The sequence below is a fragment of the Tachypleus tridentatus genome, chromosome 1 (genome assembly GCF_004210375.1).
Source record: "Tachypleus tridentatus isolate NWPU-2018 chromosome 1, ASM421037v1, whole genome shotgun sequence".
Lineage (NCBI taxonomy): Eukaryota > Metazoa > Arthropoda > Merostomata > Xiphosura > Limulidae > Tachypleus > Tachypleus tridentatus.
Genome location: NC_134825.1, coordinates 81,810,484 through 81,837,857, shown reverse-complemented (window position 1 = coordinate 81,837,857; position 27,374 = coordinate 81,810,484). Strand labels below are relative to the sequence as shown.

Here is a 27,374-nt window from a genome sequence, read left to right as displayed (position 1 = left end):
AGGGTTTGTAACACTAGAATTCGGCTTTCGAAACCAAAGTGGGCAGATAACATGTATCTCTATGTAGCTTTACACTTAAAACCAAACAAACAAGCCAACGGCATTTTACAACGCCAGTAGATTTTAGCAACAAATCATTATATATGAAAGTATTTGAGTTATGTACATATATGTTTCAAACTGTTAAATCCATATACTTTTACTAATGTGTTTCGTTTGTAATTAAACACGCTTATCTAGTTGTACGTGTCTTTATCTGCGTGCATTTGTGGGATCTGTCTAGTTATGAAAATGAAAACAGCAAATCACTCAATTTATTATAAAGTTTATTACGCTTCATCTTGTTACTATATATGTGTATCCAAGTATTGTGATTAACAGGGGTGTCTAGTTATTGTAAGAATATGCTGTATGACACACTAGGAAATAAATTTAATTCACCTAGTTATATTCCATATTGCATACACCATAAACCCATCAGAAACATTGAAATAGAAGAAAGAACTAAGGTTCTTCGGGTTTTTCCTTTCCATTGGCTATAGATGGGGGAATAAGTACGCGATCTATGGTGTGGATCACTCCATTCTTTCCTTGCAGGTTTCCTCTAACAATTCGTACTGTGTTCACAGTGGGATACTATAGAAATAAACATTTAAAAAAATGTTTAGTTACGGACATTTCTCCAAAATTATATCCATAATAAGCAAATCGATAATTCTAAATTAGATTATACTATGTTCTAGAATTCCTATGATTTATTGTAATATATAATAACATTATAAAATTTGTAATTATTAAATCATGGTTAACATAATTAATGATGAATTTGAACTTTCTCATGTTATCACTGTAAAGCAATAAATTAACAATTAATAAAAGTGTCATTAATAGCGGACGTCTTAGCCTTGTCCCTAATGTAATCGACGGTATTATATATCGAAGCGTCTTTAATGATGTGCAATAAAAGTTCACGAACACCATTCAACAACAACACAGAATAAAAAAAGCTCCTTCATATTCATTTAATAATTTACAATTACGTTTATTTAAACTTTTTTTACACTAGCCTAGAAGAACTTGATATGATAAACCAATAGGCCTAAGAATTGTTATAAAAACAAGTTAACTCATTTTTTCACACCATTACTGTAACCATAGCCAATATTCTACCGAGGTCGAACTTGGCTTCAAAACATAAATTTCAACTGTGTGTATGTTTGCAAGATGGAAAGTGAAGTAAACCACAAAACAACCGAAGAGATTACCTCGTTATCACCACATCTATAGTTACAGCACTGATTATAATGTCCTTATTACGTGTATATAAGACGTTATCTTACGTGTATTAAACATATACTCTAAAGAAAGTTTACCCTTCTATTAAGTAAGCCTATCTTAAGGGGCGGCTCGTTAGACTGCAGAGTCTTCAATTCTTGTCCATTTCGTAAGTCACGTAACAATAACTTTTGTCCACTAACCACATGATATTCCAGAACGCGTTTCAAAACGTCGTTATCCGATGTTATCTTCTCTAAAATATCTGGTGAAAGACGTTCAAAAGCCATATTTGTGGGAGCGAAGATTGTGAAGGGTCCTAAAAATAAAATAATCAGTAAATGAAAACTTTGGAAAGCAGTTCAGAAATATTACATTTGTATTAGTTTCCATAAAGATAGGAAACGGAATATAATGCTACTTATGTTTTATTATACTTTTATAGAGCTTTAAAATGGCTAATCAACGAAAAAAAAATAGCCCGACAGTTACATTTAAAGCACCGTTACTTAGAAAAATAAACTACATGTAATGGTTTTCGTGAACGTTAGAAGTAACTAAACGTATCAGAGAGGATTTTATGAAAAATAAGTTGTGTAAGGCCATTTTGTTCATGTTTTTCGTGATCTCAGAGTTCGTTACAGTTGGATAACGATCTAAGTGAAACATAAGACTTGTAAAGCAGCACCAGGTTTAATCAGACAGCCCTGTAAGTATAGAAACTTCTGGTTAGAAAAATTATCTCGGAATATAGTTCATAATGTTATACACGTACGAATGGCCAATATATACAATACTCTTGTTCAATTGAGCGTATATGTATATTTTATCATCTTTCAATAGCTAATTTTTTTCCTATGTATAATATATTATTATTATTTATCATTTAAACTAATTATTGATATTTTATAGAAAGTATTCATAATAATTAATCGTCTCTGTTAGAAAGTCAAACAATAAAAGCTCAGGAAGAAAAACCTACCTTCCCCCGACAAGGAATTCTTGAGACCAGCTTGGTCGATCAGAGATGTCAAATTGGAAAAGCGACGATCTTGGAGAATTTCCACAGTGTTTCTGGTTGGTTGTTGGTTATTAGAACCTGGTGGGCAATAATAAAAAAGCGGTACGTGACCGTAAAAATATGGTCTTCTGTAAAATTGTCTATAGTATTGGGGCTGAAAACTGTAGTATCTTCTAAGCCAATGTGAGTCAGTAAGACTCAACAGAGAGTTTAGTATGAACAATACAAGTGGAATACTGAACACCTTCATGTTCTTAACTCGTGTTAAATTTAAACCTCGATGGAATACTTTCCTCTCTCTGCTGAATGTATTAATTTTAATCAACGGTATTTAAATACGGAAAAGGGTCACGTGCTATGTTAGCTGTTCTTTCTGTCTCCATGCCAGATTAATTCATGTGGCTGACTGGTTATTTATTTTACCAGCCATGCAATGAGAAGCTATAAAGTTGTCTACCTTGAATAATCTTTTGATGTGATTAAACCTATGACTTTTCATTACTTTTTCCCGCCACTGGAGCACGTCTTGGAACATGAAAACAGGATGACCCAGAAAGATTTGGGTAATGTGATAAGTGAAAAGTGTCTTACCACAATTCTTATCCTTGGTAATACTGGTTGTTAGTTTCCTTGTAGGCAAATGGTAGTTAGAATAGCAGTCTTTCCATAACTCGAGGTTGTTTGGTCAGGACATATATAGCAACAGTACTGATAAGCAACGCAGGCAAATACATCTTTTCTAAGTGTAATTAATAATAATTAAAAAATCATAATGCGTGTGTGTCTGTTTTTCCTATAGCAAAACCGTATCGGGCTGTCTAGTGTGTCCACCAAGGGGAATCGGGCCCCTAATTTTTGCGTTGTAAATCCGTAGATTTACTGCTGTCATAGAGATATTTTAAAGAATTATAAACTCGTTTGATATAATGAGTGATAACAAGTTTATATATGTTTACATATTCTGAACCATACGAATGTTTACTATTATACAACAGGCATCTCTCTAGCAATATACAACAGAATCATCACTGAATATACAATAAAAGCACCTTGGCTAATGTATAACGTAACTGAATTTATTAATATACAATAAAAACATTTGAAACAATAAACAACAGAAATGTTTTAGTAACATAGAATATAAGTATCTTCAAAAATGTAAAATGGAAGAGTCTTTAATATCACAACAAAATTGTCTTCGTTAGCATACAACGAAACTGTTTTCAACAATATACAATAGAAATGTCTTCAACAATACGAAAAACAATATTTTCAGTAATATACAACAAAAATATATCTAATATCGTTAAACAGTAGTGTTTTAAATAATATAAAACATAAATGTTTTCAATGACATTAAAACGTATTTTAATAATATACAATAAAAGCACCTTCAAGTACTTATTAATTACACAATAACGTCTTCAGATTTTCTCACATCACCATTTTTTACAACAGTATCACTCAGAAATATATCTGACAATATCCAAGGAAAATATCTTCAGTAACCTTATAGAGGTGAGTTGTCAATAATATTCAACAGAAGCATCCTTAATAGCTACAAAAGAAATGTCTCTAACAAAGTATAGCATTGATGTCTTCGTTAACATACAGCAGTCTTTTATGATATGCACAAAAGTGTCTTTAACAGCATATACAGTGTAAATGTCTCCAGTAACATAAATCAGAAGTGTCTTAAAGGTTCTAACTCCAACTAAATCTGTTTAGTAAAATTATTAAAGCCAGTATACAACATACCATAGATATTTTGATGGAACATTAAATACTTTAAAGCAAAGTAATTTTCTATACACATGACAATAATACAAATGCCCTTAAGGTCTTTAGGTGTGTGTAAAATTCGTGATTAAAGTTCCACTGTCATTTCCAAACCACTTTGTGTATTGTCGTAATATTTGGCACGCGTCTTGCTTGTGAACCGTCCCAAAATTTTAATACAATGTAATCAATCTACTACCATATTTCTGTATTTTGCAAGCTGTGGTGTTTTGAAAATCGTAATATTTGTAATACAATGATTTTAGTAACAAATGAGTTGACTTTTATTTAAGATATCTGTGTAGGAATCATAGGCCAGTTAATGATACAGCTGTATTATTGTAAATATATGATTTTAGATAATCTTTATATGTTTAATATAAATCATGAGAGTGATAATACATATAATATTTTTAGCATTTTAAATTTAAATTTAAAAATTACTAATTACAATAAATTTATTATCGTAATAATTAAATGTGTTTACTTTACAATTCATTAGATGGCAATGACGCGTTTCGTTAATAAATACAACTGAACTAACTCGATAAATACGAAATTGACTGTTTCAGGAAAGTTGATAATCGTCAAACTGATATAAAAATAATAAAATACACACACTTGGTTACTAAGTTTCAGGAGCAAATACCTATTTAGATAACCCGCTAAGACGTGACTAACTCTTAATATCAAGCTGGAAGCAATAGTTCTATCAATATATCATCGACTATACAATATACAAATGTTTTATGACATTATTGGGTAAAAAAAAATATTCTTCGTTGTTATTTCATCTATACATTAACTGTACGCATTATACAGTAATATACAGTATACATTAAAGTTCTTTTAAGAAATAAACTTTGATAGATTGTTTAGGCAGAATATTCATGATGAAACTTTGTAGAATGGACGACAACTTTCTGTTGTGAAGACACAAGTGTAGAGGACGACGTTTCGAAAGTCTTCCTCCTTTCGTCTTCAAGTCTGTGTATGTGTAAACGCAAACAAACTTGGCAGGAGTTTAGTTTAGAAAGAGAGAAGTCTGAAGAATTCTCTCCCCAACAGGGGTGGTCAGGAACATGTGGTTCCTTTACGTCCCCTCTCGTGGAAGATTATTAAACTTTACGTGAGTGTTTGCCTTTATTTTGTTTTGACTTGTTGAAGGTGAAGTAGTGAGGTGGGGGATGTAAAGTGACGCGTGAGAAGGAAAAGCTGGACAAAAGCGGCATAAGGAAAGTAAGCCAGGCCAGAGCCCGTGGTCAGAATAGCCTGACGGCTGACGATTTATTCATTTAACTCTCATTCAAGTATTTACCTACCATACCTACAACATTTCAGTGAAAAACTCAAATGCATAGCCAAAAATTTCAACATAGAAGTCCGGTGGAAATTCTACAATACTTTAAGGTCCATTCTGGTAAAAAACAAACAGTGACCTACCAAAGAGAACCTCAAAAACGTCATCTATGAATTTCCGTTGCAGAGCACGCCACGTCAACTGGACACAGAATAAACTGGGAGAAAACTAGGATCATAGACACAGACAAATTCTGGAAGACAAGAAAAATCAAAGAATCATTATATATTAACACTATTAAACCTTCACTAAACAGAGATTCTGGATTAGAGGTGAGTAGCCGTGCTGCCATTGGTGAATCTACAGGAAATCTCTCCTCTAATCAGAAACAGTGATTAGATCAATCACAACACGTTCTCCACAATCCACCAGAATACTATAAAAGACCGTCAGCACCTGTACACACACAATGATGTGAAGACGAAAGGCGGAAGACTTTCGAAACATCGTCCTCTACACTTGTGTCTTCACAACAGGCAGTTTCCGCCCATTCTACAAAGTTTCATCAAAAAATAAACTTACTTAATGAGAAGGATACTGCTGCTTTTCATCACATGGCAACTTCAAATCAGGAGGAAAAGAAATTAGTTTGATCCTCAAATCTGGCTTGACACCTAATTTGTTCCTGTACTTGTTGTTTTGTTTTTTTAACAAACCAACGTTGAGAAGCTTGATTCACATTTATTTTCATCTGGAATATTACCTTCTCGGTTTTGTAATTCTGTTAAAGTAGAGAAAGATTTATAATTTATCTTTTCAACTCGATGAACACACAAGTTAATTTTTTTTATATCTGCTTCTATTTTTTCCTGGACTTTAGAAATATTTATGTTTGCACTTTGTAAATTTAGTTTTAACTTATTTAAGAAGCCAAAAATATCACATAAATAGGACACCTTAATTAATCAATGCAAATTATAAGTCCTGTCTCTAAATTTAAATATTGCATCCTTTGCTGATGGGGGATGTTGCTCAAAAAAAAGTTTGTTTGTTTGTTTGTTTGTTTGTTTTAATTTCGTCCAAAGCTACACGAGGGCTATCTCTGCTAGCTGTCCCTAATTTAGCAGTGTAAGGCTAGAGGGAAGGCAGCTAGTTATCACCACCCACGCCAACTCTTGGGCTACTCTTTTACCAACGAATAGTGGGATTGACCATCACATTATAATGCTTCCACGGCTGAAAGGGCGAGCATGTTTGGTGCGACGGAGATCCGAACCCACAACCTCAGATTACGAGTCGAACGCTTTAACCCACCTGGCCATGCCAGGCCTTCCAAAAAAGAGATCATCATTCTTCATTCTGATGGGTCTTTTTAAGACATTTCCTTTTGATAACCACCGAACTTCACAGTGTAATAGATGCTCCTGTCCATTTTCTAATTTGTTGCACAAAGCAGAAAATATTCTGGAATTCAATGATCTAGTTTTTATACAGTTTATTAGTTTAACTCATTCTTGCATAGTTGAATACAAAAGTAAAGGCATTTTATTCATAGCTAACGCCTCTGTGATGAATGCTGCAATGCCCCCATTCACAGTCTGGTGCCACTGTTTTGATCCTCTGGAAAACTCCTGTATGGGAACCTGCCATTAAGTGAGCACCATTGGTACTCACTCCAACACATTTTTTCTATTGAATACCACTCTGAATTATAAAATTATTGATTAAATTAAAAAATTTCATCAGCTGTTGTTCTTGTTGGAAGTGGTTTACAAAACAATAAATCTTCATGGATTATGTCCTCATAATTATATCTTACAAAGCACATTAAATTGGCTTTAGCTGGTATAATATCTGTGCTTTCATCCACTAGTAAAAAAAACTGATTACATTGAACTTGATGTATAAGAGTTTCTTCAATATTTTTCACCATATCCACAATTCTACCTTCACTGTATTATTAGATAGGGATAGTAAATTCAACTGATTTTCTTGTTATTTATAAACATGAGATGTAACTATTTTTACTGCAGGAAGTATTAATTTTTCACCAATAGTACGAGGATAACATGTATTGGGTATTAGTTTTGTTGTATATGAGACCATAAACAAGTTTCATTGAAAAAATATATTAAAATATTTGTTTAGATAAAACTATTTCATTTTTCTTATTTATGAAAAAATCTATTGGGTTATTCAAGTATTCTGGATGTCTAGTATCCAAATGGCGTTTCAGTTTTGATTGTTTCATGTTCTCATTTGAGAACACAGAGTGGCAAGTCAATGATACCACCACTTATAAAACTAATTTCAATTATTCATCACAATACTTTGTAGTCCAATAAGTCTTTGTTTTCTTTTCTTTGCTAGCTAACTGCATATCGCTTAAACGTTTATAATTAGGTATATTGTTTTCATTAACTTCAATTTCACTAGAACTAGGCTGCATTTGTGCATCACTTGAGGTGTTCTTATGTGATGCATGTTTCTTCAGCCATCTTTACATATTGGAGAGGAGTTTTCTTCAAACTGAGCAGCTTAAAAAAATTTTAGTTAATAAAAACTAAGTCGCAAATAATTCCCTCTCTTCTCAGAGTAAACTGATGCTTCTATTACTGGCCACCAGCAACTTGTCTATTTTTCTGCTGCCACCTGGTACTGTCACATGCAAGACTCAGGTCTCACATGCCTGTCAATTTTCATTAACAGGATAAGCAACACATTTGGAATAAAATTTCTGAAACTTTGTTTTCGAACAACCAGTTAACTTGAATGAAAAATGTTCTTTTTAAGTGAGACAAAATCCATTCCTTGATCCTAACACAGGAGAAGATCGGTTTGGACTCAGCAGAGGGACGCGTCTAGCTAACATGTGGTTTAAATTTAAGATATTTCACAAGAATCTCAAGGTTACTAACATTGTAAAACTTAATCTTAGGCTCTCTTAAATGAGAACACCTTAAATTCCAAGAGACTGCAGATATAAAGGCAACCGCCAACTTGTGAATTCTATAGCTTCATAGCCTTAGGTACAAACTTTCACTTTTCCTTCTTGTTATTGAAATACTGAAGAAACCAAGTTCAAAGAAATGAAAATTTAAATTATAATGTATTTGAAAATATTAATTTTATTAGAATATTTTTATATTAACTGGTTTAATTACATTTTTCTTTAATATACAACAAGGGCTTGGAGAAAGTTTTAAAATGGTGTTTGGTAGTGAGATAGTTTAAATTAATTTAATTTTCTTTTTTGTGGAGTGGCATTTTTTCATGGACCATACTTTAGGAAACACTATTATAAGTCTTAGAAGCTATAGCTATGATAAATGCTTATTAATTTGGAAAACTGTAGATATTTGACCAGGAACGTTTAGGAATTTCGAATATTACAAACAGTTCAACTTCAGAGAATTGACTTCTGAAGTTGGTATTTCTAAGAGGACATTTTCGTTAGAGAAAACTCACGTGTGAAGAAGCTAGCTAGTTTCGTATCAAGTGAAGTGTATCAACACAGAATTAATTCGCTCCTTGTGAACCGTCGTTAAAATATTCAGTTTCAAGCCAGATAGAATATTGAGTATTTTTTTTAGTTTGTAAAATTTGTATATAAATCATTATTTGTAATAACCATTATTATAAATTGTTTGTTTGTATATTAAAATATATTCGTGTTAAGAAAGAAGATTGTTTGCATCAATATTTTTCACAAATATCACAAATTTGATACATATCAACATTCAAATAACTTCTAAATTAAAATTAAAAGTTCAGGCTATTTGAAATCGTAATACGTAAAGTAATAAATCGGAGATTTGTCCGAGATAAATTATAATATTTAACAATATCTATATTCATGATATAATAACTGTATATTTGAAAAAGTTTAGTTTAATGAATTACGTAGATAATATATGACGCTCTCTCGGACAACAATGACAACCTTTGGATTGGCTTCATGTGGAATGGATGGCTATTCCTCATAATATCATTGCCATAATGTTATATTTGACAGTGGTACTGTAAGTATGATTACTATGATGGATGGCAATCAAAGTACAGTATGATTTTATGTATGTGCTTGTAAAATAAACATAGCTACTATATGTATATCCTGTAGCTGTATAGAGAGTCTGTAAACACTAGATTGGAGATACTATTGGAATGTACTGGAATGGTGTATGGAATGGATTTTGTACATGCAATGCGTGTTGGCTAGTATTTATATCTGTATTTATACATGCAGGATTTATAGTTTGTTTTGTTAAGTTATAAAACGGTATATGTAGATAGCCATATGAACTCTTCAGATTGTGTAGATGTACGAGGTCTGTTCAAAAAATACGCGGACTGACGTCATAAAACAAAATGTACTTTATTTAGAAGTTACAGGTCTTGGACCCCTTCAAAGTACTCTCCTCCCCAACGCACACACTTATCCAAACGGTGTTTCCACTTGTTGAAACAGTCCTGGTACGCTTCTTTTGTAATGTCCTCCAGCTCCTTTGTCGCATTTGCTTTAATCTCGGGAATCGTCTCAAATCTTCTTCCTTTCAAGGGTCTTTTGAGTTTGGGGAACAAGAAAAAATTGCAAGGAGCAAGGTCAGGTGAGTAGGGGGGGTGGGGAAGAACAGTGATCGAGTATTTGGCCAAAAACTCACGAGTTCTGAGGGATGAATTTCGCATCAACGCGGTGCATCTTCAATTTTTCGGTCAAAATCTCGTAACAAGATCCAACTGATATCCCACACTCTTCAGCAAGCTCCCTGACAGTCAGACGTCGATTTGCCCGCACCAGGGTGTTGATTTTGTCGACGTGTGGGTCGTCAGTTGACGTGGAAGGACGTCCAGGACGCTCATCATCTTCAATAGACTGTCGACCATCCTTAAAACGTTCATGCCACTTGAAACATGCCGTACGCTTCATAACAACATTTCACAAGTCGTCAGCCGTCATTCATTAAGCACTTCACTTAAAAAGTTTCAGTCGCAGATTTTCGCGTATATTTTAAATGATGTTATACTTTTACTCTGGCCCAAAGCGTATATTTTAAATGATGTTATACTTTTACTCTGGCCCAAAGCTTTAAAAAAAAAAAAAAAAACCCTAAAGACAGACGCTATAATCGTTCGAGAGGAAGGAAGAGGTCAAATGTACCTGACCCTCCTGGGTATTTAACAACATCAATACCCAAATACCCACACAGTGAAACAGCCCTCGTATTTATATATTCAAAACAAATATGAGACAATGTGTCACAATATAATAGCATTTGTATACAAATAAGAATGTTAAATATTTTTTTATAATTGTTATATTTCCCTTCTTCCTCCTCTCCGCTGGCCATAGTAAGGCCGGTCACGGTTTTATCGCAGCTGGTCAAATTTCCTCTTATAGTGACATTTTGCACACTCTAAAAGATCTAAAAAATATATATTAGTAATTATGAATTGATTATATTAATACGTATTCCCCCATTTCTGATATATATATATGATACTTCTACAGCCTCTTGCACTGTGATGAGTCGAAACTGGTGGGCCGTCACTGCTGCATACTTTGTGTAAAATTAAATATTATTTAAAATAAGATATTTAAAGCAACAAAATGTCTGCCTTACTTTCGACTAAAATGGTCCTTTCTGCTTTTTATAGTCAGCTTTGAGGTTGGTTATTCTATCTGCAATATCTACAAAAATTCACAGTCATGCAGTGTGGACTATAATTCGACAATTACTATCAGCCATAACCCCGATACTCGAAATTGAGCATGATGTTATCTTTTAACTTACGGCTTAAAAGTTTCTGTTGTGAGAAACAATTTAGACGTTTGCATACGTATAACGTTTTTGATGTTTATGTAAAGACTTAGATGTTTGTATAACATGGCCAAAATTGATTATGAAGTGGTAAATAAACCTGTGATTCTGTCAACAACATCGTGTCTAAAAGGGTAAGAACCCTTTACATAAATAAACGATACGCAACATGAACACAGTTGTAACAATAATTTAATAATGACTATGGTACATGTGCTATGCCTGCCATATAAACATTGATTGAAATCCATCTCCTGCACGCAGCTGTGTACCTATGCATGTAGTAAATTATAAACCTCTATATAGACCACGGACTACATTAAAACCAGTAGGTTTGTCAACAGCAATACAACTACTGTAAATTTGCTGTTGATCAAATAAACCTTAAAATTACCCTACACAGCGTACAATGATACACTCACTAGTACTGCCCATGTTTTATTACTCCCAACCATTCTTCCTGACGGACGAATATTAAACAATAATAAAGAAAAGCAAATCAATGATCCATATTATGAACTACTATCTTGCCTAAAGATGTTAAAAATGACTTTTTCTTTTCACCAGATGTGAAATTTAAAAGAGAATCTGTGACGTAGAGGCCTAATGGATTATTTAAGTGGACATACCCTATGCTATGTGATGTAGTTTTACTCATTCAAAGCTCATCAGCACTATTTCTGTTAGCAAAATTCTCTTTTTAATTTTACCTCTGGCGAAAAAGATGAAAAAGCTTCAACATATGTATTAAACAATTAGTCTGTTGTAAAGCATCGAATATTGTCTCCTATTACCGTGCTGTTGCTCTCTGGAATGGGTCCCTGATTATTCTCTTCTCGAATCCTTTTCGCCAAACTTCCCACATATTGTCTTCGTGCAGATTATACACATTTGTGGTTATACGACTATCAAAACTGTATGATGCTCTCCACACTAAAATAGGTCTTCTTAATATTAGATGTGTCACAACTCTTCAGAACCTTCTTTATGGCAATAGCCACCCACCCCAAATTAGTAACCACTTTCATCCTGCATGTGGGATTGGTCCTATAGTATCTGAGAATTAGATCATTTGTGTGTTTTTGAATGCAAGCCATCCAACAAGCAGATTATAAGCATTCATAATTCTACTGATTCTACTAATATTTATATGATCTGACTCCTGGCTGAGAACAATGATATGATTAATCACCTACTTTTTACTGGTATTTTGCTATACGTTCAACGTTATAGGGTGAAAGCTTCACGTCCACTAGCTATAATCTTCGTCCTACTACCAAATGTTCTAACCAGTCTGTTTATCCACTCGATCGTCCCTCCTATTCACATAAGCATCGTGATAATCCCCCAAAATCAAAACATCCTGTTTCTGCTCTCCCAGTTCGTGTGACTGAAGACATGATTCGCTTTGTTTCTTTTCCCTCCAAAATATCCTCCATTTCTCAACGTGCTTTTGTCTTTGATAACATCACCACTGCCGCTAGATGAGTTTTTTGCCTCAACGTGCAAGCAACTTATTTTGGACTTTTACCTCATTTTCACCACCTATAGAAACCAATGAAGACATCATGTTTATGTTCTTATTTGTTAATATTCGCCCCTTCCTAACCAATCTTCCGCTTTAGAAATTTTGTTGGATGGCAAGTGATATTACTGCATTGTTTTCAATGGCATTTTTATAAAGCTCACGAAGAGGGTAAAACTCTCTCGCTTTAATTTTTATCACTGTGATCATTTACTAGGTCTTGGTAGGGATGGTGTTCCAATTGACATTTGTATTCGCCTTCCTATTCTGGTTCATTGCCTTCCAGAGCACTTGACTGTTATTGTTTATTTTACTTCTCGAGTTATAACATTTTTACAATATATATTTGCCAAGATATCTCCTTACCCCTAGATTTTTTCTAACTGAACAGAACCTTTAGCTGCTATATTCTTGTGGCAGGTGTTAACTACTATGACAGAACCTTATCTGAGCTTGCTCTGTTTTCGTCTTTTTTATGCAGCCTTTCTGATTTTCTACTGCCAATGCCTGTTCATAACTGTCCAGATTTTCAGTCTTTCTCTGATGTTGTTTTCAGTTCTATTAATTTTGTCTCTCTCACTTTCCTTCAAATGTGTCTTCAGTGGAAGTTAGCCTCCAAACTCAGTCTTCGTTTGTTTCTCCCACCTCCAGATAGACATATTTTGATTGTAATGTTGCAGACTAGGATTTTTATTCTATCACACTCATGATGTCTTACTGAATATGAATCTGCCTCTGTCAATCCTGACCATGTAAATTCTTTTGCTACTTTTTGCGCCAGTACCATCTCTATTGCCACTTTCTCCATATCTCAACTTGTTCTTACATTCCACATAAACCACCATTACCCAGCAGAACTGTGGACTGTCTAAGTCATTATTCGTCTTTATTGCATAGCTACTACTACTTTCATGCTCCACTGCTGCTGATGCATCGCAAAGGTCTGCAATGGACTGTCCATGACGATGTTAAGGCTGTCAAGAGATATAGAGAGCATCAAGACTGTTCTATTCTCAATCATTCATCATCTTCTTTAATGTCCTGGAACCGTCATAAACTGCGTGCGGTGCAGAGGTGTTCTTCCTTCTATTCCATACTGATAGATGGCGCTGTTTCTGTTTGAACTGTTAACTTCCTTCCACCGATAAAACTTTTGGGAACCAGACCATCACCATTTTGATTACTGTGACACAACAATTCTCACTCCTAGTTCCACCCATGTTCTGAACAATGGTTATTTGTATGCTCCTATATCTGTTGCTGATGTTTTCCATCTACAGACATAATTTTGCTTCTGGTATAGATGCAATCACTTACTGCCATCTTGGACATTCTCCTTTGCAGTTCCTTCGTCTCTTTCCTTTGTTTTACACTTTTCTTATTTCTTCTGACCCTTCCCAGTATTGTGAAAGTTTTTTGTTATACTTCTTTTCCTGAAATCTGATAAATCTGTCTCTAATGTGGTTTCTTTCTGTCCTGTGATACTTGTGTTTTTTTTAGAAAAACCTTTGAATGTATGCTGGTTTCATTGTTGGTAATTGCCTGTTGCCGAGTACTCAAGCTAGATTTAATCCAAATCTCCCTACCATAGATACGTTTCTGAAGTTATCTGACTCTTACAATGCATTTCAAGTCTCATAAACTCTCCCATATGTTGCTATTTTGTTTCCAGCATGACATCGTGGTTTATTTTACAAGTTGCACCTGTTCCACTTCCGAGTTTCCTATACTCATCTTATCTCCTCCTTCCTCTGTAATCATTGGGTCCTTGTCTCTGTTGACGAGACTTTTTCTCTTTCCTTAACTTTTTTGCTGGTGTTCCTCACTACTGAACGCCCTCTCCACTCTGTATCTTGCTGGTATGCCCAGCCTCTAGATTTCCTATTGAGCTGTACTAATATGCTGATGACACTCTTTGGTTACCCATTGTAAGACTATGTCTACATTGAATATGGTTCTATAGTCTGCTGTTACTTCATTTTCGAATCTGTGTCTCATTCTCAATGCACCCAAAACACGAGATTTTCTTTTTAGTCCTACTCACAGAAAGTTCCGTCTATGAACCCACCTTTATTTGACATCCATGTTGACAATATTCTCATCCAACTTTCTGCCTCAGTGATGTATCTCAATGTCGTATTTAATAAACATGTAATGTGGAAATCGCACCTGACTGCTTTCTTTGACAATGTTTCTCACCATCTTAATCTGCTCCATTTTCTCACAGGTACTTTTGAGGCTCAAATCCGTCTCTTTTACTGTACACGTACAAGAACTTCATTAAACTTCTCCAGGTTTTGAAACGTTATACTCTCCAACTTGTGTTCAATATTAAGTTGCCTAATTCCACCTGGGATTTGTATGACAGTCTAAACTTTCTTCATATCCTGTGACAGCTTCGAGCTCGTTATGTCACCAAGTGCTTTCTTTCTCGCAGTGTGGTCTTTCTAACAGTCCTTGTACCATCGTGCATTCTACACAGAAGATTATGACATCTGCTGATTCCTTTTTGAACTTGTATGTCATGTTACTTTCACCAGTTGATCCTGGTCATTACAATGACCCTATGTCTCATCTACCACGTTCTTTCTACTGAACTAATACGCATGAAATTCACGGTTTGAGCTTTACACCGTGAAACACCACCGTGTACAGCAACATCAGTGGTCGTCCATCCGATAAAATTGGTTTTCTCAGTTTTCTGTTGTCACATTTAGTTTCCTTCTTGATCCCCGTACCAACCATTATGTCTTTCTGTTCTTTTCTTTCTTTCTCACTCGTGATTTCTCTGTTTGCCCTCACTCTTTTAATTATCACTTCTGTCTGTTGTTCTTACCTTCTTTTTTTCTAGTTTTAGTCTCTTGGCCGACGAGAAGGGGTGACTATTTGATGACCCGCCAGTCCACCCTCTCCCAATGGACAGGAATAAAATGTCACATAATGTTCTTTTGTTTGCCGACCTAAGCTATGCTGATGAGCCTTAAATAAGCAAAACTACATTCCACAGCAGAGGATACATAACAGATTCTCTTTTCAATTTCACCTCTGGTGTGAAAGAAAAGAAATCTTTAACATATACCTACAAGTAATAAACAGTTGGTCTGCTCATACCAAATGATGAAGTCCACAAAATGTCATAACATTATTCACGTACCTAACTTAATTTAATTATTATATGGTGAAGTAAAACGGACTCAAAACCTCACAGACATACAACAGACGTGTTTTCAATAACTTTTCATTAGAGCGCCTTAAAATACATCCATCAAAATTGTTTTCAGTATGTTTTACAACATACAACAGAAGTATCATTAAGATATAGAGAACTATTTTGAAAGATATTCAGTTTATAATTTTTTGTGCAAAAATATTCATGGAGCACAATCGTTCTTATTTCTGAATTTTCAGTATAGGGGCAGACAGCTAGTCTACAACACCCATCATAAACACTGTAGTTTCTATTGTCTATCTACAACACCCGTCATAAACACTGTGGTAACTATTGTCTGATCAAACAGAGGGACTTGACTGCCACTTTTATGTTTACCTAGCATACAACACCAGTTCTCCACTGCAGGGTTCAGAGTCCGTTCCAACTACATCATTCACAGAAATCCGAATATACAGATCAAGATCCTTTGTTATCCCCAATTATTCTGAAACTATCCCGCATGAGAAGGATCCGTAGCTGGAAAAAAAAAACAAAAAAAACTTGTTACATCCTCTCGCAGTACTTCAGCACGTGTCCCACGTTTGGTCCCGCTAGCCTGTGAGAGTGGATATAAGGACAGTTTCAAACAAGGAAGGAACATACAATTAAAATATCATTAATAGTATGCTATAGTAATATCATCAGCCAACTGTATTGTATTTAAAGTATGTGATTAATCCTTATATAAACAGTATGGTCTTGACAAATAACAGGACTATTTTCACGAGGCCTCTTCATTTATGTTAATCAAAAGTATTTTTAATAATATTCAACGGAAATTTCTTCAATAACAGGCAGATAGAAGTGTAGTGTCTTTGGTAATACACATGGTAGGTGTGACTGTCTTCTGCACCACAAAAGTATATAATATTATATGACCGAAAACATTGTTAAAATCAAGAGCACCCAACTGGTGGAACAAGGCATCCCAGTTTTTGTAGATAATAACGTAAGAAAAGCACATTTAATTAGCTATATTGATGAATAAACTGATTTTTAACTTCGCTTTAAGTAGGGATTATTTGTTTGTAATTAAACACAAAGATAAACAAAAAGGTCTGTCTGTGCTCTGCACACCTTCAAACATTCTTACTTTACCTTAAAATGATTTTCGTATAACTGAAGAGAACTTTAGACAATACGAACTATTCCTAACTGTCTCTCAGGTGCAATGAATTTAATCAAAATATTTTAAATAACATTAAATTAACGTGTTTGCTACTGGATTAGTCGTTGTGGTTCATAATAGGGATCGTCTGTTTGTTATTCTTTAGTATTATTATTCATTATTGTTCCACCATCCTACAGCATAAGTGGTTTTGAGTATTGTAATAAAACTTGGGTAAAATTATTAAACGCATTATTGCGTATTGTATACGGAAGTTTTTTAAGTTTATTTGACTGCTAACAAATAGCAGCGGCTGTATATTGTATACAGCTGCATGAAGGCTATGAAATAATCTGCTACAAACATACGTATACAGCTGCATGAAGGCTATGAAATAATCTGCTACAACATACATATACAGCTGCATGAAGGCTATGAATATAATTTCTTGTTTATACGGTAGACATGACACATGTGCATTGGCGATTATTAACTGATTGTTACAATAGTATTCATGTTGCGTATTTTTTGCTTGTGTATGAGGTTCTTACCCTTTGGACACGACGCTGTTGACAGGATCGTAGCTTTTTTTACCACTACATGATCGATTTCGGCCATGTTACACAAACATCTAAATCTCTACATAAACATAAAAAAATGTTATACGTATACAAACGTCCAAGTGTTTCCCACAACAGAAATCTTTAAGTCGCAATTTAAAAGATAGAACCAAATTGAGTTTCAGGCATCGGATCGGTAATCATGGTGACAGCTGATGCTTAGTGTCCAGTTATAGCCCACACTGCCTGATTGCAAAGTTTATAAATACTATAGATAAAGTAGCCATCGTTGAAGCTGACTACAAGAAATGGCAAAAATCGTGCAAGCAAAAAATGGCGATATTGACCGTGATTCTTGGTGGAAATAAAGCAGAAGTTTTATAGCTATATATTTGATGTAGACAATATTTAGTTTTATACAAAGTACGCAACAATAACGATCCACCAAAGTTTGGGATCATCATAGTGGAGGAGGGTTTGGTTTGAATTTTGCGCAAAGCTACACTGCACTAGCCGTCCCTAATTTAGAAGTGTGAGACGAGTCATCACCATCCACTCCCAACTCTTGGGTTACTTTTTTACTAATAAATAGTGGGGTTGGCAATCACATTATAACACCCCCACAGCTGAAAGAGGCGAACATGTTTGATGTGAAGGGGAATCGAACCCACGACCCTCGGAGTACGAGGCGAGTATCTTAACCACCTGGCAACATGGAAGAGGGTCGTAGAAGTGTCATATATACATATCAGAAGTGGGGAAAGGTACATTAATCTAATCAACTCATAATTGTTAATTTATACTCTTTTAGACCTTGTAGAGTGTGAAGAAATCTGTCCAGCTGCAATGAAAACCGTGACCGGCCTTACTATGGCCAGCGGAGAGTAGGAAGTATAACAGTTATAAGAAATATTCAAAATTCTTATTATATTGTGACACATTGTCTTATGTTTACATTGAATATATATACATCTACACGACTTGAACAATTCATACAGTTATCTACATATACGGCTTTACAAAATTAAAAGAAGAAAAACTATATATCTATGTTCATATATAAATGTCCTATACAAAATTCAAAGGAAAACTATATATCTAGAACATTTATATATGGACATAGATATAAATACTAACCAACGTGCGTTGAATGTGCATGCGCGTATAAAACTCATGTGGTTACAAAATCCATTCCATGCGCCATTCCAGTATAGGTCAGTAGTCCCTCCAATCCAGTGTTTTCACACTTCCTCTATAGTTACAGTGTGTAAATATGTAGCTTAAAGTGAAACAAGATAAGTAGCTTAAAGTGAAACTAGATAGGTAGCTTAAAATGAACAAGATAGGTAGCTTAAGGTGAAAATAAAATAAAAAAAGAAAACAAAGAATCTTAAAGTTTGAAACATAGTGTTGACATTATTTATTCAAGCTACAAACCCGTGTTTGGACTTCATGTCTAACAGCTGTATAATAATCAAAACAGGGATTTGTATCTTGAGGAACTATTGTGATTACTATGTTTCAAACCTTAAACATCTGTTTATTGTTTGTATTTTCAGTTTACCTATCTTGTTTCCGTATTTTTACCATCCCTATTCTCCTTTTGTAAATTAAGAATTTTTAATAATCTTGTAATATTACACATTGTAATGTTACTCATTGCCAGGAAAATCCTGTTATCTTTAGAGAAAGTGTTAAATTCTTGAAATATAATTTTCCCTGTTGAGTAGAACTCACGGAATTTGGCAAACAAGCCCGAAAGTCTCTCTCTCATCTCTATTTTAAAAATGCAAATATTATTGTTTTAATTTCCTGGAATATTTTCTCGTTTTGAAGTGACTTGTTTTAACAGTTGTATTTGCTGGTTGATAATTTAGAGAAAACAGCAAATACCCTTTGCACACCAACTATCTAATCTTCATGTTGAAAGGAATTTCCCGTATTTCCAAGTAATCCATGCCAGAAAGTTCAGATGTTCGACTGATGAATGTTCTCATTTTTCATGATATATGTTGTATGCATTATATTCTTATGTATTATCAACACGTTCAACAAAATCCGTTTCTTTTCCGTATCAAATATGATTGTACATAGAGATTAAAGGAAATAAAATTCACGATATTTCACGAAACTATCAATCTGTTTCGACAACTAATACTCCCAGTAGCAAACGGTAAACTTGGGAACTTGAAGACGTCAAAAATAGGGGTTGAATAGTCAACTGTGTAGCTTTGCACTTTAACATGAATTTGCGTTTGATACAAAACATTAAAGCAAAATCGAAACGTGAATTAAACACCTTAAGACAGTTGTTCAGATAATTGCTGAAAGTTTTCGAACTGAATAATTAACAAAAAAGGAATAAAAACTAAACGCAACTTGAGCATGTTTGAGTATTCAAACGATATCATTAGCAGCCATTCCATAATGTGATTCAAAAATCTAACATTTACTGTTTGTTATTTTTCATTTCGCACAAAGCAACAAGAGGGCTATCTGTGCTAGCCGTTCCTACTTTAGCAGTGTAAGACTAGAAGGAAGGCAGCTAGTCATCACCACACACCGCCAACTCTTGGGCTACTCTTTTGTGGGATTGACCGTCACATTATAACGCCCCCACGGCGGAAAGGGCGAGCTTGTTTGGTGCGACGGGTATTCGAACCCGCGACCCTCCGATTACGAGTTGGGTGCCTTAACCTCCTGGCCATGCCGGACAACATTTACTGACCACGATCTTAGATAGTTTCAGTGTACTAGCCCGTTCCTGAATACTTTTTATAGTTCCATAATTATTCTTTTCATTTTGATTAATTTTAAAACTACAGTTTACATAGCGAGTTTAAATGTGCTTTTTTTAACAACTTTGAAAAATCACAGGAAAAAAACGTTTTTGTTCCCAAACGAGCTTTGTTACAGTTAACCTGTGCCATTGTGCAGAATTAAATTAAATGCAATCGCAAATCAAACAATTCAATCCAATATACTGTAGCATTAGTTTAGAAAGCTCTTTATATATACATTTCTAATACCAAAAGACGATGGTCATTTATGTCTCGTATATGCATGATATATTTTTCCGATTTGAATGTGCATTAATATATATATTTTATTAGGCTGCTTTCTATAAAGTTTAGTTGGAAAACGTTAGAACATAACATATTTTTTGAAAAAATCTCAATCAGCCTTGACAAATTAGTTGTACATTTGATTTGATTTATTACATTCGAGTCAAACACAAATGTAAACACTGTTACAAAATTAGTTTGTAAATTGTACAACATCTGTAAAAATTAATATATCATTTAGAATACAAGCCTACAAGAATGACTCATTTATTCTTCTTCACAGGTTCAAACTTTCACCACCAAATAGCGTTCTCACACATAGCAAAATCGTAGATAACTGAGTCGATTATATGAATGACTCCATCATCACAAGGAATATCCGAAAGTAGGATATTAGAAGGACCAAAATTCGCTAAAATCCCTATTAAAAATACATTGTATGAATGTACTTAAATTAGATTCTCACTATCTAACCTAAAACATAACCAAGAAATTATTACCATAAAAATGTAGATATAGTTCCAAGGCCCTCTTTCTATTTCAATATATTTTCGACTTTTGCCGTTTTTTAAAATCCCAGTTTGTTACCAACCCTCTGGTCATTCTATTACATCACAATCATTTACTCAACTGACCCATGAGATATATTCACCCTTTATGCCAAATTTGATAAAAACCATTTGAAATATTTGTGAGCCATAAAAAAGGTTTAGTATGCTATGTTAAAACGATTTTCAATATATAAATCAATGAGCTACGTGACAGTTGTTGGTATAAATTCCCCGCAACCTTGGATCGGCACACAGCGTAATCTAGAAGAATTTTCGTCTACAAAAGCAACACAAGTTGCTTCCACGACGTATCTCAAGCATCTCGAGAAAATAAAGCTGATATTTATGCTATTCCAAATATAGATGGACTGGTCAATACATCAGGCACAGGACTTATGGATTTCTCTGCGATCAAACTGTTGAAAATAGACGCTAGCAAATAGTCGTTCTTGTACATTATACGGTTTATTGGACACTAATAGGGAAGAGAGGTTTGATTTGAACATGACATTCTTACGATAGAGCCTTTTTTACAGAAAATTTTTAAAGGATTATTGTCAAGTTACACGGACGTCAGATAAAGTATGACCGAACGTTGTGATATGGGTTTAACGATATGTTTAAGCTCTGGAATCATTTCAAAATAACGTATTAAACCTCTGAACTATTCATACCTAACCAGGAGTAAAAATATTCCCCTCGTCGGGTGAACAATGGTAATAATATAACTGATAATACAATAATAAAAAAAGTTTTTTGCCATATTAAAAAAGAAGCATACTAAGAAATGGAAACAGTAAGTGCGTTCCTTTGCTGCATTATTTGTTGGTCGAACAAAAACAAGTTTGTTTGTTTTTTATATTATAAAAAAAAAGAGAAAGAAAATGCTTACTAATGTTTTCGTCAGTTTCGTTGTGGTATACGTGACTGTAAATTTCCCGAAGCTCACAAGGAACATTAGTGCCCTCTATAGTCGTTAGAACCTGTCCTTCGTACAAGTTGCTGCTGTAGAATATTCCGGGTATCACGTGACCACGAAGAACAGCTGTAGGTCAAAATTAGACAAAAAAGCTTTAGAATTAAGTTATTTTTTATACAATTCTTTCTATAAAAGAATTTTTCAGATATATAGTACAACAGGTAAACATTATTGAGACTCGTACTCAGGCATCTAAAATACTCAAGCTTCATTGTTCACGATGGTGAACATAATATCTGAAAAAATCACGGTATTTTATTAACAAACGTAACGTAACTGAATTTTGGAAAAGAGTGAGCATGATTAAGGAGAAAATCGTAGTATTTTATTTACAAACATGATGAAATTGATAATCGAAAGACAGTCAACACGATTTAAATTGAAAATTGTGGTATTTTATTTTCAAAACAAACTTACCCTTTAGCAGTTCTGGATTGTTTGACAGTGATTGGTTGGTAGTGTAAGATAGTGAAAGAAAAGCCTCGTTGACAGGCGCAAATATAGTAAACAATTCTCCACCTGCAAAGTTTCACCGAGTATAATTAAAATTATATTAATTAAACATGAATAGAACTAATTAAGCTAAAATGCTTTTATAGTGAAGAAAATAAAAATATCCAAATATGAAGTGTGTGTGTGTTTTCTTATAACAAAGACACATCGAGCCATCTGCTGAGTCCACCGAGGGAAATCGAACCCCTGATTTTAGCGTTGTAAATCCGTCCAAATATGAAGCAATTTGTTTTGTTAAATTTCCTACAAATCTACTCGATAATTATCTGCGATAACCGCCCCTAATTTGAAAGATATTAGTCTGGAAGGAAGGCAACTAGTCAACACTATCAGTCGCCAAATCTTGGACTACTCTTTTGCCAACATAAAGGTCATCTGGAGCAAAAAGAATCACAGTACGTAAGTAATAATTTTATTACAGTAAAATATGGAAACACTAACTCATTTGGCAGGTATACTGAGCTAGGGCGGCCGAATCATTAGTGTACTAGACAATGAAGTTGAGGCACAGTGATTCGTGATCCTCAAGCGCTAAGAACATCTCACTCGCATTTTGGATCCTTGGGTGTTTTATATGAGTAACAATCAAATCCAACTAACAAGAGCGTCCCAAACTTTAACTGTGGGTAACATCGACTAGCTCGCTTTCCTCTAGACTATCATTCAAACAGTTTTGTACGAAATCTAACAAACAAGCAAGACACATATATCTAAGGCAAGATTCGCTCGTGGTTACTTTTTGTTCAAAAGATGGCGCTGATATTTCACTGGAAAATTAACCCTTTCTCAGAGGGAACTGATTGCAACCAAAGATTTCTGTCCTGAAAAGCTATACCAAAATTATCAGTTTGTGTTTGTGTGATTTTTTAAAACAAAGTTAATGAGAAGCAAATTTACAAATAAGGGGTCACTATCACCCAAACTTTTTTATCCTTACGTTTAAATATATATTGTAGACCGGTATGGTAGATCCAGTAAGCCAGAGTGGTCAGACTAGGACAGTTACTGATAGTGGTCCAGAGTGTTCCTGAAGGGATGGGATACATTACCCTATTTACTACGTGAATTACGCCGTAGGAAAACTCTTTATCCCATGATAATAGACAACCACTGTTGATGCACTGTTGGAAGAAGATAACCAATGTTGAAATTAGAAGAAGAAAAAACACAGTAAAATCTAGTTCCTAAAAGAATAGCTTTTAATGTTAAACTGCTTTTATGAACTTCTTGTTGAGAACCTTATTTTTTATATGTAGGTGATGTATCTTTATAATTGTCAAGTTAAAAAACATTCTGATACAATACTTTAAATTCTTTGTATTCGAAACATGGAACTTTCAACTTACATCAGTTTCGCTCACGTAGACCTTTCTTCCTTGACACGAGCTAATAAAGGCTCCTGGTGAAAAACTGGTCGTCTTCACTCTACCAGGTAAGGCCATGTACTGTAGCATGCTCTTTAAAAACCTTCTGTTTCTTATCAAGAAGTTAGTAAGCCTTTGTAGTCCAACAGGAAGAGCACTAAACGCCAAATCACTGGGCACAAAAATAGTCACAGCCCCTGGCGTAAGAAAATGTACAAAAATAAAAAAATAAATGCGATAACCTTTTCATGATATTCTATACTTCGAAAGTAAAACGTGTCAAATCTGAAGGAGGACATAAAATTATTGTAGCACAAACACTTCTATTTAAAATAAATAGCTTATTTAAATAAGTGTAACATCAGCCAGTCCTAATAACTTTTCTATCTAGCGATAACCTAACTATAAATAGGAAAATATGATATGGTCACGAAAAGTTTGGTATAGAAGAAATACTACCGAAGGTTTTTCTTCCTAGATGAAATTCCTGGACAAAATAAAATCAATCATCATACTTTCACACGTAAGTTACAAAAAAAAAAACGAAATATAATTACGTTCCTAAAACTACAAAACTGTTGTTTAATATTTTTGTACGTGAAAACATACGAACGTAAAGACTTTTAGTTTTTAATATTAAACAAACAGTGTCATACAATATGTACATGCACTGTTTTATCATTGAAACTCTTAAAAGATAACATAAGAAAATCAAGTAAATATTGCATTACTTTAAAATATTTAACATTAGAAACTGAGCTTTATTTTTAATATATAATTATTTTATTAATGCTAGTTTTTTGTGCTAGTCTTACTATAATTAATTTATTAATCCTGTGCTAGTCTTACCATTGTATTTTGCAGCCAGCTCTTCATAGAAGTTCTCAGAGTCAGTTGTTTTAAGGATTTCCAAAAACGTTTTTGCATAAGTAAACCTCTGCAGAACGTCCTGAACAGACTTTCTCACCTGACAAGCGTAGCATTCATTCGGTTTCTTTAACCAGTAATAGAAGTATGGTCGATAAGGAACGCGATGGGTAAAGCTTCTGTAGGTCGAGGGAATATATCCTGTGTGAGCGTTAATCGTAATGACTGGTAGCCCAGTCCACCAAGAGATCAGTAAAACATGGATCATTTTCTGACGGATTAACATATCAGTCTGCACTGTAGTTTAAATTAGCTTTTATCGATCCCACTTTTATATAACAAACAATAAAAATACCCAACATCTACATCTCCTTTCTGTTCAAACAGTGGAACAGAATCCCTTAAATAAAATGTTATTGACTTCAGATAAAGTGATTTAAGTTTATATGAAAAATAAAATAGCATTTCAGTGTGAACTCCCTGGAACGTATTTTAAAGTAGAGACACTAGGAAATTTAAATAAAATTATGATTTTTCCCTTGCACCCAATCCCAGGAACATCTAGTTTGATCTCAATAGAAATTTGAAGATTACTACGACAAAAGTGAAGGTTTTTTTTCTACGAACAAAATATTTTCTACGAAGAATTTGATCAGTATGTGAACATATAATCAAAGTTGATAAGTTACACGTAATTCATTCTGTTGTTTTTTATGTGTAAAAAGTAAAACGTTTCGTCTAGAAGCAAGAAAGGGTTCGTTTAAACAGGTGCTGTTCTTGGTAGAAAGGGGTTTTCCAGACTTGTTTCCTATTTTAAAACTATTCTTTCAGTTTCTACAAACTTCTAGGAACAGAGCTACCAAGATTGGTTCGTAGAACATCTTTATACTGAGTATTCCATTCGTATTAATACTTTTTATTCTTTCTGTTGTTGTCTACAATAAAACAAATTCAAGTTACGTTAGTGCTCAATTTTATGTTCCTTCAGCAACACAATGACATAAAATATTAATTATTTAATTACAGGTTTCAATACCATAAATATTTAAAGCAACAAAATATATATCGTCATATTATTTTATTGAATACTGACAACAAAAAATGTATCATAATGATATTCTCAGGAAGACTGCAAAACAAAATAGTTATATTACAATAAGATTCTTAGAAAAATAACGTTTTGGAAAAGACGGGAGTGAAATACTGTATATCACAATCACTATGTTTCGTTAAAGATTGAAGAAGATGAATACCTTATATCACTGTATATCACATACATTATGTTTCGTTAAAGATTGAAGAAGAAGAATACCTTATATCACTGTATATCACATCCACTACGTTTCGTTAAAAATTCAAGAATACCTTTTGTCACTCTATATCACATTCACTACGTTTCGTTAAAAATTCAAAACAAAATCAATGCTTAAAAAACAAACAAACGGTATTATTTCTACATCTGTTTGTTTTTGACGTCAGTCTTCTGTATAATATCACTATTTCAACATAATCTTTCACTAAACAGTAATACACTTTAACAAAATATAGTGGATGTGATATACAGTGACACAAGGTATTCTTGAATCTTTAACAAAACATAATGATTGTGATATACAGTGAAATAAGGTAATATTCTATCTTTAACGAAACATAGTGGATGTGATATACAGTGATACAAAGTATTCTTCAATCTTTAACAAAACATAATGATTGTGATATACAGTGAAATAAGGTAATATTCTATCTTTAACGAAACATCGTGGATGTGATATACAATGATGCAAGGTATTTTTCTTCAATCTTTAACGAAACATGGTGGATGTGATATACAGTCTAACTAACTAACACAGACGAAGTTAATTTAGTTTTATCGTTGAAAAATTGAAATAAGAATTCATTTGTTATGGGCCCGGCATGGCCAGGTGGTTAGGGCGTAATCTGAACTATGTGGGTTCGAATCCCCATCCCACCAAACATGCTTGCTCATTCAGTCGTGTGTGCGTTATAAAGTTACGACCAATCCCACTATTCGTTAGTAAAAGAGCACCTCAAGAGTTAAAGATGGGTGGTAATGACTAGCTGCTTTCATTCTAGTCTTGCACTGCTAAGTTAGGGACGGCTAGCTCAGATAGCTACCTGTAGCTTTGGGCAAAATTCAAAAATAAAACAAACAATCATTATATATTTATTCTGATTGGTAGTTTTTCTTTTGTTTTTTCCATGTGAACTGTTCATCACATTAAATAATGTTATCACACTTTGCCCTATTATTAAATGTGGGTTTCTGTACGACGCATCAGTTAGCTCATTGTGTAGCTTTACGCTTCTTAATAAAAATAAATAAATAAAAAGCTAAAAACAAATTTTCTGTGGTAAGTAGTGTCACCTATTGGTTTTTCTTTATAATATTAGCTTCATGAGACTAGAATAAAATTTA

At 33.9% G+C, this 27,374-nt stretch overlaps 1 protein-coding gene across 1 annotated transcript; it reads right to left on the bottom strand.

Moving 5' to 3' along the window:
* Positions 1–333: 333 nt before the first annotated feature.
* On the bottom strand, positions 334–25,642 carry LOC143253527 (periostin-like). Its single transcript, XM_076507552.1, has 8 exons — positions 24,920–25,642; positions 24,053–24,267; positions 23,644–23,827; positions 22,611–22,712; positions 22,107–22,259; positions 2,258–2,374; positions 1,374–1,594; positions 334–636 (listed from the first exon to the last, which is right to left on the bottom strand). Exons 1-8 carry the CDS (start codon positions 25,221–25,223, stop codon positions 505–507), a joined length of 1,428 nt encoding a protein of 475 aa, XP_076363667.1. The 5' UTR covers positions 25,224–25,642; the 3' UTR covers positions 334–504.
* Between the last annotated feature and the right edge of the window lie 1,732 nt (positions 25,643–27,374).

What these genes read in the sequence shown, in the direction of transcription:
- LOC143253527 (XM_076507552.1), bottom strand. Translation starts at nt 25,223, where the DNA reads ATGTTAATCCGTCAGAAAATGATCCATGTTTTACTGATCTCTTGGTGG. An exon ending in GCTGGCTGCAAAATACAATG is followed by an intron (nt 24,268 to 24,919) that starts GTAAGACTAGCA and finishes TTCTTACGCCAG; the next exon opens with GGGCTGTGACTATTTTTGTG. An exon ending in TCTACGTGAGCGAAACTGAT is followed by an intron (nt 23,828 to 24,052) that starts GTAAGTTGAAAG and finishes TTCTTCCAACAG; the next exon opens with TGCATCAACAGTGGTTGTCT.